Consider the following 21,706-nt stretch of genomic DNA (forward strand, 5'->3'; position numbering starts at 1 on the left):
GAAGAATCATTATTTTCCACATGTACAGGAGTGGTGCTGTCTGGTATGGTCTGGAATTGTGTGGGGGATGAGCCCCTAAATATATACACTGATATAAGCTAGAACATGAATACGAAATATGAGTTGTTTTTTCAGTATTTCCTTTTCTCTGTTAAGAAATGCATTTGACAGTCAGGCCAGTGTCCTTTTTAAATGATATGTGTTGTACATTATCCTCCAGTTAACGATTGGTATTGAACAAATTTTGAGAATTAACAATTTTACAGTGTTGAATGCCTCTATAAATGTAATGCTTCTGGTCATTTGCACCATATTGCCTTCCACATGCTGCCTTGATTATGTATAATGAATAAGAATTACTTACAATAATGCTGTTCCAAACAAATCAGAAATGTATTGTAATGAACAGATTTCACTGGCACTGAGCATGACGTACAAAAGATGTGTTTTTAATCAATTTTAGTTGGCTCTAAAATTTTACTCTTAGCCCTCTCAGTATATTTGTGTGGTCGTTTTATCTTCAAGCTCAGAGAGATGGCTGACAATGCATTTGAAGTTGATTGGCTGTGCGAAGGCTTGCTTATTTTGAGAAAGCTCTAAGTCTACAATACATACATGTTTTTTCCTTTTTCTCCCAATGTGACCATCTTTTTATTGCAAATTAATTCCTTAATTCCCTAATTTCCCCAATTTTGCTACTGGCAAAAACAGACCATGGGGAAAGCTATATTGGGAAACTAGAGAATTTTCAGAAATGCTATCACTTAGCTTATTTTTGACAAAAATTTGTGGAAATGATCTTGTGAATATTGGTCGCGTGACAGCACTTTGGCATCTCCATTATGGTGTCAAATACATGCCACTTATTGCCCAAGTAGACTCCTCATATTTGATTTGCTCCCCACTAAAGTGTGCAGTGTGGATGTTAATGATGCACCATTGGCAAGGCTTCCCAAAAGGATCATTATGCAAAGATTATCCTTTGACATTCTAATCCTCTGGTAACCCAAATGATTGTTTTGTTTTTTAGAGCCAGGCCCTTACTTGCCTGTGTGGCAGCCTGTGGTTTATTGTTGCCAACAAGCTTTAAGTATGACTACTGTGACATGAATGATGACTTTAGACTAAGTAAAATGGATGGCTTCACTGATGAACTGCAGACAGGCAGGCAGTCCTCTTTTACTACTGAGAAAAGTGTATCACTCCTTTTTCTTTGTCTTGTAAAACTGATCTGAATCAGTACTTTCAGTACTGAATCTGAACTTTACATGATTATTGGGGGAAATGGTTACAATAATTAATCAAAAGCCACATATTCTGGCAGTTAAATTGAGTAAAGAATGAAGCAACCAGTTGCATTGTAAGATCAGGGATCAGTTCAAGGCAGTGGAAAAGGCTGCATATTGTTTTCCTTTGAAGTCTGCTTTCTCAAACAAGCACGGCTTTGGAGACTAACCTATAAATGCTATGTGTTGCATGCTTTTATGTTGATTTGCATCAACAAGATGGCAACTTTTTTTTATATACAACTAACTACATAATTGTGTGTCTAAAAAATCATGTAAACTGCATTAGAATTGTGAACCTGTGTTATAATAGTTTAGCCGGCTTTGCATTCCTATCTTACCACTGCAGTGTCGCTGACACATTTTAAGTAGGGCTAGAGTACTCATGCAGATTCATATAGTACATGGCCACTGCTGACATGCAAGTCTCCTTTGTTCATCCACATTTTTATTTGGAGACTATGTTTACTCTGTACAACAGTACATTTTTGTGCTTTATACAGCAGGGTACTCTTGCTGCCTTACTCATCATCTCTGGCCTCAGATGTTTATGCAAAACCGATGCATGTTGTATAAACTATTACTAAAAAAACTGTGGCTTAAAAATTCTTTAAACTCTATGTGTATGTTACCCTATAGCTTTAAAACACTAACACTGACTAATGTGCACAACACCATGGATGAAGTATAGTGCACCTGAGAAAAGGCTTCACATTTCATAATATTGCAGAATATTTTACTATTGATTGAAATAAATAAAACTGTGCTTCTGAGGTAAAAAATAAAATAAATGTTAACACTTATGACACAAATAGATTATAATGCTACTTGTTTAAAGACAATAAAGTTATTTTTCTGGCCACTTGTCAGTTTGTCAGTGTTCTTTGGTTGTGGCGTTTGGTGTACCTTCATCGTCTACTTTACGTTTACCTGGCAGTCCTTGCTTTGAAAGCAGTGCAGGAGAACCATGCATAATTTATTCATGTTTATCCTCGCCGCGCCCCTTGTTAAATTTAACTCGGGGCCCCTCCGCCATTTAATGTGCTCTCGACATTGCCGTCAAGTACGTTTATGAAGTTATTCTTTGCCTTCGTTCCCTTATTGAAGGATGGCAGAAGTGGAGTGTTGCTAAAAAATAATCGTCTTTGCGGACCCTCGTAGGTGTCGAATTGAGCAGGTTCTGGATCAGTTTTCAGTCATTACCTCTGTGTTTAAATCATCTTGGGTACGGACAAGATAACTGATCCAGGGCCAACTGGGCCCGCCCATACAGTCTTTGTTCCCGCCCGCTCTCCCATGAGTGCCCCCTCCTGTTGACCTGTCACCATGGCAATAGTGCACCTCTGGGATTTCCTCTTGTCCTTTCAATTTTTGAGCCGTTATTAACGCATTAAAGAGTCTTACTATTACCTGGTAACATGTCCATTTATAAAACGGAAGTATATTGTTCGAGTTAAACTTTAAAGAGAGAAGATGTCGGATATATTGTGCAGGTGGCTGAACGAGGAGCTCCGGCTGTCAAAAGCTGTTGGTAAGTGTGACAGAAGTTAGCAACCGTTAACGTTAGCTTAACTTTGTTAGCTCTGTGGCACACTAGGCAAAAAGCATGTGAAATTACCAAGCTAACAATAGAGCTGATTTAGAAGCCACACATCGAAGTGGATAAACAGTTGTCATCAAAAGGCCTAGGATATTGATTGGTAGGGAGATGTTATGAGCAACGCTGTTAATGTTGGGCAATCTGGACCAAGCGTATCTTTGGAAAAATCTAAAAAAAAATTATTATTATTACTGTTGTTGTTGTTGTTGTTGTTGTATTTAGCTACAATCTGAAATTGTCCAGATATGAGCTCAAATTATTAATTTTAAATACTTTTGACAACCTTCTTTAACGGGTTGTCTAAAATGTTTTCAGTTGTGAGCAACATTAACGTCAGGAAATATAACATTGAAATTGTCACTGTTTGCGTAACTGACATGCATGTTCATATTCACAGACCCAAAGACCTTTACTAAGGATTTCTCCAGTGGTTACCTCATTGGGGAGGTTCTGCATAAATATCAGTTGCAGAAGGACTTTAGTATGTTTATGAAGAAAGAGTAAGTTGCCTTCTCTTCTCGTTTTCTATCCATGATCCTTTGCTTTGGACAAATAGCTAACTGTTGCTTAATTCTCTATCTATCTCATTAATTCATAATCATTAAAGTTAATTACACCTTTTTTTATAGCACCGCCATCTCCAGACTGAATAATTTTACCCGTGTTGAGCCTACTCTCCAGTTACTGGGGATCTCTTTTGACATAAACACAGCCCAGGACCTGATGCAGGAGAAGCAGGGTGTTGCCACACGCCTGCTTTACCAACTCTACGTCTCACTTGAAAATAAGAAGAAAGCGGAAATCAGCGGCACATTGATGGAAATTATGCAGCCTGCAGCCGGTGCTGTCCTGCACAAAAAAGAGCATGAGATCTACTCTGATGTAAGCGGGGTTTGTATAGATGCATGTGTAGTATGTGCATGTGGTTAGTGGCCAATCTCTTTAAGCAACAGCATGTATGGTTCTGTAAAAACCTAATGAGATACTTTCCTCTGGGCCAATACTGGCAAACTGTATGGCAAAGTATAGCAACTGACTGGCCTTTACTCTTTCAGTCTTTCAATGTTTTTTTTGTTTGAAGTTCACATTTTGAGTTTAATGTTACTTAAATATCTAATAAAATGTGTTTTTTAACAATCTTGCCGTCTTGTTACACAGCGACTGCATCGAGTTGTGAAACGCGATGCAGAGCTGAAGCTACAGAAAATTTCTCAGCACTATGAGGAGAAATGCCAACAACTGAATGACAGGTTTGTGACGCCCCATCCCATCCAGCAAAGGAGACAACTCAGAGTCCAGGATGAAAAGAGAATGAAGAATATTGAGAAGGTACTGGAGACCGTGGAAAATCAAATGCAGTATTGTTATACATTTCCCACGTATGACCAGACTCTAAGGCAGCCTACATTTTACATCTTTTTTACACATTGATTCTCAGCCTCAAATGTCTCACAGTTACAATTCTGTGCTGGATTTTGGAGTTGGACTTTACCATAATACTATGCCAGTATTGAGTGAAAACCTACGTTTGAACCCTGATGCTTGATGATGGAATAAATGAAAGCTCATGCTAATGACAAAGCGGAACTGTTTATGTTACAGCTGCGTGCATGTCATCAGAAGCACAAAGAGATCATGTCTTGTGACCAGGCCACTACTTTCCAGGTGCCCAGGCCACCTCCGTACACTTTACAGCTCAACCTAAAGAAGAGACAACAGCAGCATCAACGTAGAGAACAGCAAGCACAGGTGTGATCCAGATTAAATAATAATGTAATACTTTTTTTCTCTCTTAAATTTGGCTTGTTGACGAGTGGTCAGGTATAGAGTGGTGCCCACAACATAGATAGAGTTTGTTGAGTCCGATGCTTGCTGACAATGGGCCTTAAATTCAGAATGGGAAAATAAATATCCAGGAAATCCAGGCCCAAGAAATTTGTTTTTGTTCTGAAGTTCACCAGATTTTCCCAGGTATCTCAAAACCAATAGCTTGTTGTTGCTTAACACCTGCAATTGTTTACAAAGGGGCGGTTTATTTCATTTCTCTGCCAAATAATTAAACTTCTTACAGCACATGTGTTACATGTGTCATAATTTAAAACAGGATTGACATAGGTTTGTTTGTCTTTCTGGTATTTTTTCAATTTCTGTTCATTTCGTCAATACAGACGGTCCAAACTGAAATAGCCAATTTTGAGACAAGGAAGAAACTGGTTACAAATGGTTTTGCTTTTTCAAGGTGAGAGAAAAGGAAACACCCACTATTAATGGAGTTTTACAGCAACCTGAGATACCACTATCACACATTAAGACACTGACTTCCTATGTGATTTAAACTTTTTCAGCTCTAGTGGTCAGCCCTTCCCTGAAGATTTTCCCCTTGGTGGCAGCGGCCAGGGCTTTGTGGTCCCAGGAAGTGGAAATAAACTGATATTACAATCCAATAGCAAATACATACAGGATATCCGACAAAGGCTGGAGGAGAATGCTGTTGCTCGTGAGCAGAGAGAGAAAAGACGAGACAGATTCCTGGTGGAGCAGCTCAAGGCCCATGAAGCTCAAGAGGTGAAACTTGTTAGAGTAATGCTGTATATCTAACAATAACAGAGATCAGTAGTTACTGGTGAGACGTGAGAATTGATTCTGTTTTGTCTGTTTCTCTTCCTTACATACATCTCACACATCCTATTCTTTTTGAACTCACCTAGTCTGTTATTTAACATTTGTTAATTTTACCCCAAAATCCTGCCTCACCCTGCAGGAGGCACGGCGAGAGGAGCAGCTGGTGAAGCGTCTGACACGTCAGACTCAGCAGGAGCAGAGATTGGCAACTCAGCTCCTCCAGATACGAGTGCAGAAAGATGTGATCCGGAAGAACCGCCAGTTCAGAGAGCAGCAGTACCAACAGCGGAGAGAGAGGGACTTCCAGGAAGCTCTGGAGAGGGAGGCGGTGAGATAGGATGAATAAGGAAGAAGAATAATCCTCTCTATTGTAGCTGTGTATTAAGCTGTATGAGTGATAGTATGGGTAGTGTTATAGGGAGAGAGAAAGGGTGGACGTTGGTAGTTTGCATAGTATCAACAGGGTATTTGGTATTATGAAGAGAAAGAGAGAGAGGGGGACTTCAGAGACAGACAGATAAACAATAAAGTAAGACGGTATGAGTCATGGTTTAAACTACTATATATTTATCTGTAATCCCCCTCCAGTGTTCATTCTCATATTTTAGATGACTTGTTTGGTTGAAAAGAAGGTAGATGTTGCTATGCTCCAGCATGGTTTCAGTGTTAAATATTGAGTAGGTTGTAGTAAAGTATCATCATGGTGTTTTTATTCTTATCAGGCAACCCCAGAGCAGATTGTCGCGTTGTTAAGTCTCAGATTATATGGTAATTTGCCAATTACTCTAAAGAGTGAAAAAGAAAATTCTTTTAGGAGATTATTTAGGGAGAAAATTATACAATTAACGGGGTGTTATTGATTAACTGCTGTTTAACATCAGTTATACAGTAGGTAAGAAATATTCAAATGTCCCTTACTTGTTTTCTGCAACCTCCTATATAAGTAATGTACTTATTCTAAAAATCGATGTCTCTTAGTGTGTGTCTCTTAAAAGCAATTTTCCACAAAAACACCAAGTCATGTGTTTTCACAATAAATGACCTATATAACATCTTTCATCTTCCTTTATTACTTACAACTGTGGTGATTAGCAGGAACCTTTATGTCATGTCTTCTCCACTCATGCAATCTTTCTGACTGGGGCCTGGTATAGGCTTTGGCTCAGCAGGCTAAGTTGGACCTTGCCGAAGAGATCAGACAGGAGCTTGAATTCTGTAACAGGATTGCTGCTGAGCGAGCTCAGATCAGATACAAGAAGCACTTTAAGAGCTGCAAGGACATTTTGGAGCAGATTGTGGACTTGGCAACCAAGGTTGGAGAATATCGACTGCTCACTGGGAAGTACGTAACACAATTGGTTTTAATGATGCAGTTATAATATGCACATGGTATTTGGGATTAAAAAATTAGAGAAATTACATTTTTTGGTAGTTATATCAGAAATAATTGTAAAAGTTGGTTAAGTAATCTAATTTAAAGAGTTGAATGTACTGTAGTTTCAAATTCTACTTTAGCCAATTCGTGATTAAGTACTCTGCTACCTCTGCACATTTTATTTATTTATTCATGCTTGAACAAAGTAATATACATAATAGTAATAGTAAATGAAATTTACACTTGTCTTTTAAAAGAAATAAACTCAGAGACAGAGTTGGTAAAATAGAGTTCATCAACAGAAGGAAATATGGGCAAATATGAAATAACACTGGATGAGTGTGCAGACTTGAACCCAAAAACAAGACACAGAGTATTGACAAAGGGAACTCTGACTGAAGAATTAAATCTTTTTTTATTTTCTTTTACTTAAGCATTGCTATGCAATGTTAATTCAGGTGTGATTCAATCACCTGTGAAAACATTAGCATTATTAGAAACATTCTTGCACAACTGACCAGCCAGTGGTCAAATAAAACCATGAGATGTCAACATCCTCTCTGCTTCTTCTCATGAGCAAAACTTAATGTCCATGTATAGGTACTGCCCACACAACCCTGCTCCATATTCACTTTGTATGTATCCTGAAACCTGGGTTTTACACATCCACTATACCAGCTCATCTAGTCATGGTTAGATCAAACATTTCTTGAAATACATTTAAGTTTAATAATTTCCCGTCTCAATCAAAATACAATTTGATTTAATATGAATACATTTGGACATTTGCACTCATTAAATCTAGCGTTGCCTTTTGTAATTTTAATGTGCTGTCATGTCCAGTCTGATTCCAGAGAAGCCGATGAGAGAGTGGAAGGAACTGCTGTTCAGTGGTCTGCCTCTCTATAAACCGATGAAGTGCCAGCAGCCAGGGTTTGAGTTCATTACCCCACTGGACCCTGTAGAGCTTAAGAAGCAGGAGATATTAAAAAACCAGGACTATGAGGAATATACTGTGAGTTTAAAACATGAGTGCAATATTTTTTTAATTATCTTTGTATGTGTGTGTCTGCTTGCACACTTTATTTAGCTTGTCTGTGTAGACTGAACAACTCAACCCCACATTTTTAAACATATGCTGATTTCACTTTCAGCATCAGGCATGATTAGACATGAAGATAGTAAAGCTAACAAAGCTATATTTTTCAACACTAAAAGTTTGAACTGTCCCTGAACTGAAGCGCTGAACTGTCTGTATGCTGAAGATCCTCTTTGTCTTAGCCTTATGTCATGTTTTTATAGAACATGGTAGGTGAATGGGCATGGCCAGAGGAAGCAGGAGAGATAAAATTAACTCTGGCCCACAACGACATTCTTGGACATGTTGTCCTCCGACTGAGGAACATTGTTCATCCACCCATCATGGAACCCTCCTCACCTTCATTACCTCACTTTACCATCAAAGCCTGTGTCCTGGGCAAGTTTTGCTCAGGCAAAACCACCTGCCTGGAAAAGCTCGCTAGAGGTACACGGCGTGCAGTCCAAACACAGATGCAGGCATACACTCAAACACAATTCCACACCACTTAGATATGTATTTAAAGAAATTATGTAGTGTGTGTATATATACAATAAGATTGTATGACTTCTTTTATTTGCTGAGTACGTGTGTTTTTCCCTGCTTTAGCCCATGGCATCTATGTCTTATCAGCTGACACACTAATTGAGGAGGCTCTGAATGCTTACCGGAATGGAGAGGAGGTTTGTCAGACACAGTGTAACAGTATTGTAACTTCCCTAGAATCACTTTTAATTAATCTTGCCACATAATCTTGCTTTGAAAAGATTTTTCAGGGCCATGAAATCTCACTAGGCTCTCCTGTTGTTGCCAACAATGTATGAACCTGTAATTGGCTTTAAATGGGTCCTCGGTGATCTGTAACATTTCACCTTTTAAAACATCATTTTTTGGACAGGATGTACAGGTCACAGAGCAACAGGAAGAGAAGGAAAATGAGAAACTGCTCACATCTTCCACATCACTAAATCCTGGTGGGTTACTAAAGCCAACATGACTCTATTCTAAGCTGTGTCATACTATGCTTTTTGCGCCATTAAACAAAGCACTACATGTGAAGTATTTTACACAGTTGTTTGTTTGATGTGATACAGTACGTATCACTCATAATTTCATTGTTTTTTCAGATATTTACACTCAAGATGAAAGTACAAACATCAATGTAAAAGTAAGTGTTGTTGAGTGATTTTCTGACTCTGATTTTGTATTTATGCATACGAATGGAACCAGTTTATGATTTAAAATCACTGACTAACCTGATTTAAAATGGCTTTTATTACTGATAAAATAATAACTTTTGGGAGAATGTAATCAGTAGTGAGTTATAACGAAGATATTCTTTTCAGAATTGATTTGTACCTATTTGAAAATGCCACCGTTTGTTGAAATAGGGCTTATCACGGTCTCCCCTAGCTGTAGATAGATGGGCCAACGCATTTTTTGTCTCAGTGCATGCATGGTTTTAGTCCAGTGCAACAGCGGCAGTGCTGCCGGTAGTTAGCTTAGCGTAGTGAATGGAATCCTATGTTGCTGGTTAGCATGTTGTGAGTAAAAGTGAGTCAACCAAAAAACAACAACAGATATTACAGGCAGATATTGACTTGGGAGTGCTTCGGCTGTGCTTCCACCTAATACAGTCCCAAATCAGTGTCTGCCTAGGAAATCGTCTAGTCTTAATATACATTGCTATTTGTACTTGTTGTGAATATGCAGGCCACAAGAAGTAATCAGGTTGTTGTTTAACTCTTTTTCTGCTTACATGTGTTCCTTATCCAGTTGTCTACCCGGGCCTTGCAGGGAGCAGCTGCAGAAAAAGAGCTAAGGAAAGGCAACGCCATCCCTAATGAGCTATTAGTGGACATAATAGTAGAAGCTATCAGGTAAGCACACAACCTGTATTGCTATAAGATACCGAATATGGGAGGTAGTCAATTTCACCATATGGAATTCTTTTCACAGTCAATATTTCAGCAAAATCTCAATGATTCTGTCTTACTTGTATGCACAGTGTGGACAAAATGAACAAACAACAACAACCCCACAGTCCCTCCCTAGACAGTGAAATATGTGTTGTCTCCTTACTAGGCAGGTTCCACCTCAGTCAGGCTGGATCCTGGATGGCTTTCCATTTGACATCACCCAGGCTTACCTGCTGGAGAAAGCCCTGGGTGGGTCTGTAGATGTTGGGAATGGCGTTGTAAGCAGCAGGATAAACCTTGCTGCTGATCCTAATCCACCCAAACCTCCCCCACCCCCAAGTCCCGCACTGGACCTGGCTCTGCTGCTGGAGATTCCTGATAAGTGTGTGATCAGTCGTCCATTCAGTCAGACAGGTACAGAATGTTATACTAATGGTAGTTTAATGGTATGTACGTATCTGTGTGCCCCCACACATTATCTGTTAGATGGTGTTTTTATGTATACATGCACAAGTAACAATAAGTTAAATGTAAATAGTATGCTTTTGTGTTTATGTGGTTCTCTTGCTTCCCAACCTGGTGCAGAAACAGATAAGTCTGCTGCTGCTACAACCTCCCACCCCAAAGACAAGAACTTGTATCTGGCACAGATTCCACACAGGTAAAAATAGGAGCATCAAATGGAAAGCTAAACTTAAATCAAGACATTACTGCTTCTGCATGACTGTGTATCTAATATCTATCCCCCCTTCCCCTCCCCCCAAAGGATCACAGCTTTTCAAGACACATGGCCAAAACTGGAGAAATGGTTTGGTGAAAAGCAAAACATTTTGGTCCGTATTGATGCAGATGTAGAGGAGGAAGAGCTTTACAAAAGGGTGGAGTCTGTGCTGCAGCAAGTTATGATGCAAACACAGAAAGGTAACTGGTTGTCATTTTAGTATTATATTTCATATTTGTTAGTATATCCTCTATATATATATATATAGTAGCAGATATTGGTACACTAAAATACTTGATTTTTTCACAATTCAACTTAGTATTAATGTCTTCATTGTTTTATAAGACACTGATGATGAGATTATGCCTGTTTCTACACTGAATAATTTACAATTTTTTCAATTTCAATTTTTTTTCAATTCCCTGAAAGAAATGCAATTTTACTCACAGTACTTACTACAACTCCTCCCATTCAAGATGTAGTGTTTGACAGTGGGGAAGCTCCAGACTCCTCCTTTTCAGCTACACCTCCACCATTTAACCAATCTCCAGCCCTCGCAGATGAAGCCCCTGGCCAAACAGAGTCCTATTCCCGCCTTAACGAGGAAAAAGCCCAAAGTGTGAAGTCACATTCCAAATCCAACACAAACTCCCCCCGAGGTGATTTGATCAGTACTCTGTGTATAACACATTTTAATTGTTATTACGTAAAGTCCCTTCTGGTCACAAAACAAAATTCTGCTTCAAAGAGAGGATTTATAAAGGAAATCTTAGGGTTTGGGTTAGGGTATCATAAACATGATGTGCGTTGGATGGGTTTTCCAACTCATGATGACTTAGTGGATAGTACATTTGTTTATTTTACATACAGAAAATAGACTCACTTTATATTTCAAATGTACCAAACTGATATAAAATAGTAGTTATTTGTAAACAAACTTTATCCACTAAGTCTGTTTGAATTTAAATAAGTAAAAAAGAATAGGGTCATACTTTTATTTGTCCTAGCTTTATTAGCATTCTAATGACTTGTTTAAGATAATTTAAATACCATTAAATATGATGCCATGATTATTATTAATCAATGATTAACACTCAAGAAATATGAATCATTTTACTTTATTATAGTGATGATGTGTTTTTCTACTGGCTAATCAATAGGGCCCTCTAGGAAGGCATCAACTTCCTCATTGACCAATGAGAACTTTCAGCGAGTCCCCAAGAACCCACCTGAATCTGCCTCTTCCTGCTCAGGGTCAACCAGCCGGGTCTATATGGATCAACCTATTCCTCCAGTACGATACAATTTACTTTGTTTGTTTTACTATATGTTTGTTTTTCTTATCATCTTTTTCTTTTCTTTAAAATCGGGTTCTGTCAGTGACATGTGACATGACATTTAGATGCACTCACTGGTGGTTGCCACAAGGTGGCTCTCTAACATGATTTAGCCTTTTAATCTGCTGTTAACTACCTGTGTTGCCTTTCAGAGTCTGTTTCAATTAAATGAAAATACATGTCAAGTGAAATCTAATTCCACCATGTCTTGTTTTGATTTATCGTTTATCGTCCTCTATCTTCCTGTGCCCCCTGCTTTTTTAAAATCTTTTCTTCTCTCTATCTCTATCGCTAGGAGATCACAGAGTACCTGTGCTCCCACTGGGACACAGTGTGTGATTCTTATGTGAACAACGTAAAGACACTGATGCAGCAGCTGCGCTCACAACGCACTGTTCTTAACCATCACCTATTCAACATCAGGTATACTGCCGGGCCTTTGAAGTAGTGTGAACATGGTTTATCATGTAGTGCAGAAAGCACATTATTAAGCATTTTCATAACGACACCTTTCTGGGCCTGTCTTTTCTCCATTTTTATATTTGATTACTATAGCGGAAGGTACACAGTTATCTGCTTGGACATGTCTGAACAAGCATTCTCACATCTGTATATCAGATAACATGAAAAGCTAGCAACACAGTTATGCCCTGTAAATCTAACAGTGTGGGTAGCCATACACATTTGCACATTTTTGCAAAGCCACTTATATCTTGTTGGCTACAATGTCATTCTGCAGATGCAACATCAAAGTTGAACAACAGTATCAGTCACAGGTTACCATGGTTATTGTTTTTTAGCACAATTGGATGTGACCCAAAATATCATGCCATCAATTTCTTTGTTGGAAATATTTTACAAATAAAAGAGAACCAAAAAAAATACATAATGGAAATATTAAATGTATTACTATGTAAGTATTACATGGTTCCCTGTATCTGTAGAGAGGAATACAAACATTTCCTGGGGCGTCCAGACTTGAAGCAGGAGTTAGTGTCTCATTGGCAGAAGGACTTCAACAGCATAGCTGACAATATGAGAGAAGATGAAGATACCAAAGCAGAGCTACATCTGAGACTTGATGTGAGAGCAATTTAAAATATATAATACCATACAAATATTCTCTAATTGATGATGAAAATATTGTAGAAACCTGCTTCCAAATGAAATTATGAAACATATTGAGATGTTCGGATATGTTTACAGGAACTATGTGAACGTTTGTGGGACATTAGTGACAAACGTAAGGAGGAGGACGAGCAAGAGAGGGCTGCTCTCATGGGTAATGGCTGGTTGGAGGAACTCATCAACTATCACTCTATACTGATGCAGGTAACATTTCTGTTTCTGTGTTACCATTTGACTGAACCATCACATTCTGTAGTTTATAAGCTCAGGTTATAGATTATTCCCTTCATTCTGTGTTTTATCAATGTTCCATTGCTTCTTTTCATTCTCTTTGTGTTGATGGTGTATAGTAGAGATTTTGCCAATACCATTTATTTCCATCACGATTCTGATTCTGATACCTGAACTTGCATATCGGGCAATACTGAGTAACGATCTGATACCAGTGTGTTAAAAAAATACACTAAAGAGCTATAGCTCGGGTTAAACTCTTTGTTAAATTTGAACAAACTTCAAAAACAAATCAAACTTTTTTTATTATCCACTTTGACAGCTAGTCATAATGGAAAAGGAAACCAAAATTAACCACTTTAAAGTAGATTATCTTCTATTAACCAGTTTAAAGTAGATTATCTTCTGTGCTAAATTCCTTGGTATCAGATCAGTGCATCAACGCCAGTACTTGCCAATACCGATACCAGCATTTTAGGCTTGGTAGCTCAACATTTCTAGTGAATAGGCCTGCACAATGTGCCTGCCATGTATCTCTTCAGTGTGAGTTTTTGGCAGAACCATACTCTTGGATTGATTGTTTGTGTTACATAGGTGGAGTTGGATCGTTTCCAGGACACACTCTATATTCTCAGGGTCTACTATTTGAGCATGTACAGACAAGTGCTGCCTGAGCTACCCCCCAAGTTGGATTTGATCCCCCTACTAGACCACCCTGTAATTAAAGATCAGAACGAGAGGCAAGAAACACACTATTAATAACAACCTAACAATGTTACTGTTTGTACAAGATAATAAAAGAGAAAATAATGATTTTATTTTGCTCCACCAGTACTGAACCAGCGGCCACAAGTGTGTGTAGTCAGATGGATGACGGAGAGGACAAGAGGAAAACAAAACTGTAAGGGAGAGGCACTATCGCACAGGGTTTTCTTGTGTTTTCTGCAGTTTGACAGATGAAATGGATGTTTCATTTCCTCACAGTAAAATTGCTCCCCAGTACAAACACATAGACACATGTATAATGTCCTCCTCATCTCCTGTTTCTCCTCCTCCACAGACGTCCTGACTCCAAGACAAAAATGCCCAATCACACAGAAACTGTTAAGGTCATGTCAAATACTTTTTTCCTTCTCTCTTTATGTACAGTTGGTACGGAAATGATTCAGACCCCTTTAAATTTTTCACTCTTTGATTCATTGCAGCTATTTTCATAAAAATCTAAAAAGTTCATTTAATTTCTTATTAATGTATACTCAGCACCCCATCTTGACAGAAAAAAACGGAAATGTAGAATTTTTTGCAAATGTATTAAATGAAAACAACTGAAATATCACATGCAGACCCTTTGCTGTGACACTCATATTTAACTCACATGCTGTACATTTCTCCTGATCCTCCTTGAGATGGTTCTACTCCTTCATTGGAGTCCTGCTATGTATAATTAAACTGATTGGACTTGATTAGGAAAGGTACACACCTGTCTACCTTACAGCTCACAGTGCATGTCAGAGCAAAGGAGAATCGTGAGGTAGAAGGAACTCCCCAAGGAGCTCAGAAACAGAATTGTGGCAAGGCACAAATCTGGCTAAGGTTACAAAACAATTTCTGCAGCACCCAAGGTTCCTAAGAGCACAGTGGCCTCTATGATCCTTAAGTAGAAGAAATTTGGGACGACCAGAACTCTTCCTAGATCTGGCCGTCCAGCCAAACTGAGCAATCGTGGGAGAATAGCCTTGGTGAGAGAGGTAAAGAAGAACCCAAAGATCGCTGTGGTTGAGCTCCAGAGATGCAGTAGGGAGATGGGAGAAAGTTCCACAAAGTCAACTATCACTGCAGCCCTCCACCAGTCGGGGCTTTGTGGCAGAGCGGACGACGGAAGCCTCTCCTCAGTGCAAGAAATATATAAGCCCACATAGAGTTAGCCGAAAAACACGTGAATGACTCCCAGACTATGAGAAATAAAATTCTCTGGTCTGATGAGACCAAGATTGAAGATTGTGTGGAGAAAACCAGGCACGGCTCATCACCTGTCTAATACAATCCCAACAGTGAAACACGGTGGTGGCAGCATCATGCTATCGGGGTGATTTTCAGCTGCAGGGACAGGACAACTGGTTGCAATTGAAGGAAAGATGAATACGGCCAAGTACAGAGATATCCTGGAAGAAAACCTCATCCAGATTGCAAAGGACCTCAGACTGGGCCAAAGATTCGCCTTCCAAAAAGACAATGACCCTAAGCACACAGCTAAAATGACAAAGGAGTGGCTTCAGAACAACTCTGTGACCATTCTTGACTGGCCCAGCCAGAGCCCTGACCTAAACCCACTTGAGCATCTCTGGAGAGACCTAACAATGGCTGTCCACCAACATTCACCATCCAACCTGACGGAACTGGAGAGGATCCCCAAATCCAGGTGTGAAAAACTTGTTGCATCATTCCCAAGAGGACTCATGGCTAGCTCAGATGGGTGCTTCTACTCAATACTGAGTAAAGGGTCTGAATACAAATGACCATGTGATATTTCAGTTTTTCTTTTTTAATAAATTTGAAAACATCTCTACATGTCTGATTTTTCTGTCAAGATGGGGTGCTGAGTATACATTAATGAGAAATAAAATAATATTTTGGGGATTTTTGGAAAATGGCTGCAATGAAACAAAGAGTGACACATTTAAAGAGGTCTGAATACTTTCCGTACCCTCTGTACCTTTCATTCATTGTCTATATTTTTTAGTCTTTCTCAAGGTCTGTAACTGATTTTGCTATTTTATAATCTGCTCATAAAGGACTACCATATATATAACAAACCCTGAAATGTCCGGGTATTGTAGTTGTTTCAGGTTTTAATACCTTAGACAGTTAGACAATTGTTTTTGGTTGACAAAGTCATAAAGTATTGTCATTCTTACAGAATTTAAATGTAACTTGTGAACTGTAATTGGAATTCAAGACAATCCAAAACACCTACATAAATTTATAATTGGTGATGAGCTGAAATACAATCTTATAGTAAGAGATATTAACCCTTTTAATTGATTACTCTAGCAACCCCATGAGAAACTGATCTACGACTACGAGGAGGCACTCACAGCCATCAGCAAATTGGTAATGTTTTGTGTATGAGAGTATCATGGATATAATGGAGCTAAAGATATGCTTTTTTAATTCCTGGCATGTTATACCTGTGTGTAGGTGTCAACAGAAACCTACCAGGGAGAGCCAAAAGAGCAGGAAAAAGGGAAGCATAATCAAGAAGTCAGAAACAAAATACATAAAGAATATGTAGCTGCACTGGATCACGAGGGTACGCTCAAACAGAAATTCAGTAGTTTTATTTATATCACAATATATTTAATTGTTGTATTGCCATATTGTCTTTTTATGTAAGCAACAAAAGTGGTTCTGTCTAAGAACTAGTGTAATATGAGATGTATGCATGAGTCTGTATGTAAAAGATCAATGTTAGCTGATATAGTTGTGTTCCTCTGTTTGTCTCCTTTTACGCATGTGGGTGTTTTCCAGAGAAAACAGCAAAGTTGCGCATTGCGCTGGTGAAAGGTCATGGTCTGGTGATGGTGCACTCCCTGCAAAGCAGAGCAGAAGAAACATTAAGCACCATGGAGAAGTGGTTAGAAGCACACTATCTTGCTGACATGAAGAGGTATGGTAAAGTAAATTGTGGGATCATGTATGGTATAATATGGTGTAGGCTATTTGTGTATAGTCAGATCTTTATTTTCATTTCAAACAATTTAAAATAGAGGGACCTAATTGTGAATGAAGCTGCAATTGTTTAAAACTGCATTGCTGTCCCTGTTTTATTAGTGCTGTGATAAATGCTATCTGTATTTTATTGTCATGTCATGATGTTAAATTCAAATAAATTAAATTACATTTTATTTATAGTATCAAATAATGTGAATGTATGCAAAAATGAAAGATATTCAAATTAATGAAAGCCCTTTAAGTTCTCATGAAGTTATTCTGAAGCCATTACTTGAGAATATAAAAATACACAAATAAAAAGTAGATTTTTGTCTCCATTAGCAATGAGCCTTTGGTACGTAATTTTTCATAGAAGACTTGTTTGACGGTTTATCTGTCTGTCTCTTTTTCTTTAGTATTGACCAACTATCAGTAGTAGTTCGCCACCACATAGAGGCTGGTGTTAAGTTGCAGAATGAGCTGGTGTTGGTATGTAATGACTTTATAATTGTGTTGATTGTTTTTTCAATGAACATTTTTATATTCCCCAAGTAGGTATAGTTTAGTGCTAACTGGTTACATAGTAACCAGTACATATACTGCAGAATGAAATCTGAATTGTTATTCCAGCCAGGACATTTGACAATGGACCACAGTCTCATTTACTTACTCCTCCCAATTTAAGATTTCTATATTCTCTTCAAAAGGAATGTAATGACTTCTATCTGAATGGAGACTGCCACATGGTGGCTAGCCCGGCTCCCCCTCCCCGTCCACCTCCTCTGGAGAAACCCACACGGTCCACCCCAACCATCACTCAGCTAGAGTCACTCCACCAACAGCTATGCAATGTTGCTCCTTCAGGTCAATACAGGGGGGACAAGTTGTAGGGTTACTGGGTCTATTCATGCTGCTATTCATCCATCCATCCAACCACCTTTACATTATTGTTTTTCCTTTCTGACTTTCAGGCCTCATGTCCAGTTCTGAGTTCTCCAGTTTACTCAGGAATATCATCTCCGTTAACATGGGCAGAAACACCTTGCCTGAACCCTGGATTAACAAGAATGAAACACAGGTACTGTTCACGTTTTCCAGAGACTCAGAACACAAAGTTGGGTAATCATTTCTTTTCTCTTCACCTAATTGCACCAAATTCTTTTCTTACCAAATTGACAAACCTTGTTTTGGCTTTGTCAATCACATAAACAAATAGTACTGTACTGATTGCAGAGAAAGCAAAGCAAGACACAAAACATTCCTGCATTATTCTGTCCGGTTCCCGTAAGAGACTCATTACTTGGCTTACTGTATAGAAGCATTGTGCTTTTATCTCCTGTCCCTAGTTGATGGAGATTGTATCTCTGCTTGTGGACAACTATGAGCTGGTAGACTGGCGTCGGTTTCTGCTCAGTGCTGCCCTGCCTTGGCCGTTTCCCTCCTTATCACAGCTGCTGGCTGTACTTCAACGTTTCAAGGCAGCAGATACCGGCGACACAGGCTATATAAACGAGGAACAGTACCTACAGGTTTTTACAAACACACACACACAGACACACTCAGGCGTAAATAAACAAGAGCGAAGAGGGGCCATTGAGGTATGTGAGTGGAGAGATAACCTGTTTAAAGTTATCTATCCAGTCACACACCTCCATGACCCCTCTTTGCTCTTGTGGCATTACTATGTACTGAGACTCTCTTTCCACAAGCATGTCTGGGATCATGTCAATGTGACGACACATATGAGTATATTGTCTACTTAATATAGTGTAAAATGAAAGCTGTCGCTCTCTGAACATTAAAACAAATGTTTAAGTTGCTCCTCTTGACTTTTTTCTCATCAGACAGAGTTGTGGTTTTCCAATGAGAGTGTCCAACCCGTCCCAGAGGACCCCTCTCAGCCTCTACCTTATGACCGCCTGGCTAACCTACGCAAGGTGCAAAGCCTGCTTAATTCCAAGATAATGTAAATCTGTATTATTCCCGAAATGGGAAATCCAAGTGGTCATGGTATACAAACAACCTAAAAGACATAAAAAAGAAATAACAAACACACACAAATAATGCAACAACAATAGAGCATTACCCAACATTTTAAACAATTACTGTAAAAGTATGTTTGAGCTGTTATATATATTTCTTTTTAACTGAAATTAATCTAAAACACAAATTTATAGAGTCATTGCAATTTCATGCACTTTGTTCTGAACCTCAAAGTTATCAAACCTTAACATCTTATGTTTACTATTTGTCCAAATGAACTGCACTGTAATCATAAAGGAACAGTTACATATGCCTGTGTTCTTGCTTTTAAGTTCTTTTTCCAGTTGTTTGCGGACCACTCCTTCTCCCCCCCTCGACTGGACTATGTGTCAATGCTGCAGTACTTTGCAGCCGACCCTCAGCCCAGACAGGGCTTCATCAGAGCACTTAGTGTAGTGCTGGGACAACATCTCAAACACTTCTCACCGGGCCATCTTGTCAAGGTGAAGTAAATTAATGTACAAAGAAACGTCAATGACATTTTCACTTGAACGCCATTGCAAAAGCACTACCTTCCTCATCTTCTTTCATCAAACACATTATAATTTTCTGTCACCAATTTTTTCAGATGGTCCGGAATTATAATAAATTATAGATATAGATATGTTTCTTGTGGTTGGTCATTTTTTTTGGAATGTAACGTTACAATGAAACATTTTGTGTTGTGTATCCAGTCTATGCCCAGTATAGAAGAGGCTACAGAGCTCAGCGCCTCAGAACTCGACGGAGACTACAAGGAAGAAGAAACTCCGTGTGCATCAAGCAGTTCATTAGGGGAGCAGATAGTGTCCATCCCTGCTCTCCTTGCTGTCATCTGCCACAAAGTCGCCAAGATGAAAGACAACAAGCACCTTCCTCCAGGCTGCCTGAGTCAGGAGGAGCACACTGAGGTATAACCCTACGCAAGTTCAAACTGGGCTTTAAGGAAATACATACTTAAATGGTTGAATACATTATGGAAATATACTACTTTTTTGTTAGTATTGTTTTTTGCGGGGGTTATGTGGAAGAAAAAAAATAATTATATGTTTATTTATTGTTTATTACCAGTGCATTCAATACAATTAAACAAATAGAATAAAATAAACTACTACTAAATGTAGTAAAATACACTGTATAAGGTCTTACCTTACCTGTCTTGTTTCATAGCTGTGGGCCTTTGACAGGGACTATGTGGGGGACAATCCATTAGTTTTTTAGAAATAATATGTAAGGGGCTGTCTACACCTATTTACATAATTTACCTCAAATAAATTAGGCTATATCTAGATTGGGGTAAAATAAAGGCAAAGCCTCTGAAAAAAAGTAAAGTTTTAGTTATAGTTTTTTTTTTACTGTCTATGGGTTTACTAAACACCTTAATGCATTTTAAAGGCTCCATACTTTGAAGTTTCTATACTTAAAAATTAGTTTTGTACGGGGAGTTATTAACTAAATTAATATAATGAAACTCTTCCCTCATGTTACTCTTTGTCTCTGCTGGCCTCTAGCAACTTGTGCAGATCTTCAGAGAGCTGGGCTACAAGCCTGAGGACTGTGTCCCCTTCTCCAGTCTCTCTCAGCATCCTATTATCCAGGACCTGATGGAAACCTTAACACACTACCAGCTTGTAGTAAGTCTCTGTGTTGACTCACATACGGCTTAAAACAATGACAACACAGCTGAACAAGCTAAATATAAACTATTGACTGATTGATAGAAGTTAGTATATAAAAAAGTGAATTTATTCATATACACAAACCTATGCAGTGAGAATCGGAAAATAGCACATTTGTCCTCTGCAGGACATTCAGACGTTCCACCATTATGTGTAGTAGCATTCTCAAACCTACATGAGGATTCATTTTTGTCTTTTATTCCTGTCTCCATCCCCACCTTTTGTATCCTTTTTTAATTTTAAACTTTTATTTATCTCTCAAACTTCTCTGTCTCTCTTTGTCCCTCAGAACATTCATAGAGTGCTAATGGCCCATCAAGATGAAGGAGAAGCTAACAGCTTGACAGTTCCCTAAAGGATACAGTAAATATACGTACCTAGGAAATGCAAAATATGTTGCTTTTGCCATTTGGAAGTACTCTCTAATTGTACCTTTGAAATATTTGCTGAAATGTATTGCTTACTTCAGTATTTAATAAATACATTTGCAACCACAACTTATGTCAGTATGTAGAAATGTCTGTAATTGGTGACGGATGGAATGACAGCATAATTGGATTGACAACAATAACATCAATGATGGCAGGTTGACCCCTCTTACTCGCTTTTTTCCCTGATACACTCCAGCAGTTTTTCTGTCTGGCTCCTTTTTCTAATGACCTCTCTGACACAAAAAAGGCATTGGTTGTGGCTACAATGAGTGTATTGTCCAGGATAACCTACATGTCAAGTCTGGCTTGCCCAGTAAACTGCCTGCCAGGGCACCCACAACCCAAGCGCAGTCCATAAAGCAACGAAGGGTTAGGATAGCTACTCGATTCAGCAGTCACTGCTGCCTTTCTACCAATCAACTTAATGGGCATGCTGTTTAAAAAGAAACTTAATTTATGTTCAACAATAGGGTTCAGTGTTGTTATCTAGGTTTTCTTGGGAGTAAAGGCAACTTATTAATGCATTATTAGGTGAGTGTGTCACAATAAATATCATTATTATCAAT

At 38.6% G+C, this 21,706-nt stretch overlaps 1 protein-coding gene across 6 annotated transcripts; it reads left to right on the forward strand.

The window, feature by feature from the left end:
* Nucleotides 1-2,562: 2,562 nt before the first annotated feature.
* Nucleotides 2,563-21,206, forward strand: spef2 (sperm flagellar 2). 6 transcript variants are annotated; one of them, XM_034872797.1, is made up of 38 exons: nt 2,563-2,817; nt 3,284-3,386; nt 3,516-3,768; nt 4,045-4,215; nt 4,489-4,635; nt 5,055-5,125; nt 5,232-5,451; nt 5,648-5,836; nt 6,663-6,850; nt 7,727-7,898; nt 8,186-8,408; nt 8,571-8,644; nt 8,860-8,935; nt 9,089-9,129; nt 9,738-9,841; nt 10,047-10,294; nt 10,466-10,541; nt 10,647-10,801; nt 11,078-11,260; nt 11,762-11,895; nt 12,234-12,361; nt 12,883-13,021; nt 13,145-13,270; nt 13,892-14,037; nt 14,130-14,198; nt 14,358-14,406; nt 16,349-16,408; nt 16,496-16,607; nt 16,826-16,964; nt 17,425-17,497; nt 17,716-17,872; nt 17,980-18,086; nt 18,355-18,537; nt 18,853-18,945; nt 19,324-19,494; nt 19,726-19,941; nt 20,542-20,664; nt 20,999-21,206. In XM_034872797.1, exons 1-38 carry the CDS (start codon nt 2,760-2,762, stop codon nt 21,062-21,064), a joined length of 5,043 nt encoding a protein of 1,680 aa, XP_034728688.1. In that variant the 5' UTR covers nt 2,563-2,759; the 3' UTR covers nt 21,065-21,206. The 6 variants fall into 6 exon arrangements, with proteins under 6 accessions (XP_034728688.1, XP_034728692.1, XP_034728689.1 ...); XM_034872801.1 differs by having other exon boundaries at nt 11,153-11,260; XM_034872798.1 differs by having other exon boundaries at nt 5,238-5,451.
* The last annotated feature ends 500 nt before the right edge of the window (nt 21,207-21,706 follow it).

The sequence above is a fragment of the Etheostoma cragini genome, chromosome 5 (assembly GCF_013103735.1).
Source record: "Etheostoma cragini isolate CJK2018 chromosome 5, CSU_Ecrag_1.0, whole genome shotgun sequence".
In the NCBI taxonomy this organism is placed as follows: Eukaryota; Metazoa; Chordata; class Actinopteri; order Perciformes; family Percidae; genus Etheostoma; species Etheostoma cragini.

Coding starts and splice junctions, on each gene's coding strand:
- spef2 (XM_034872797.1), top strand. CDS start 2,760: ATGTCGGATATATTGTGCAGGTGGCTGAACGAGGAGCTCCGGCTGTCA. Junction 3,387..3,515: donor AGTATGTTTATGAAGAAAGA/GTAAGTTGCCTT, acceptor CTTTTTTTATAG/CACCGCCATCTCCAGACTGA. Junction 12,362..12,882: donor CATCACCTATTCAACATCAG/GTATACTGCCGG, acceptor CTGTATCTGTAG/AGAGGAATACAAACATTTCC.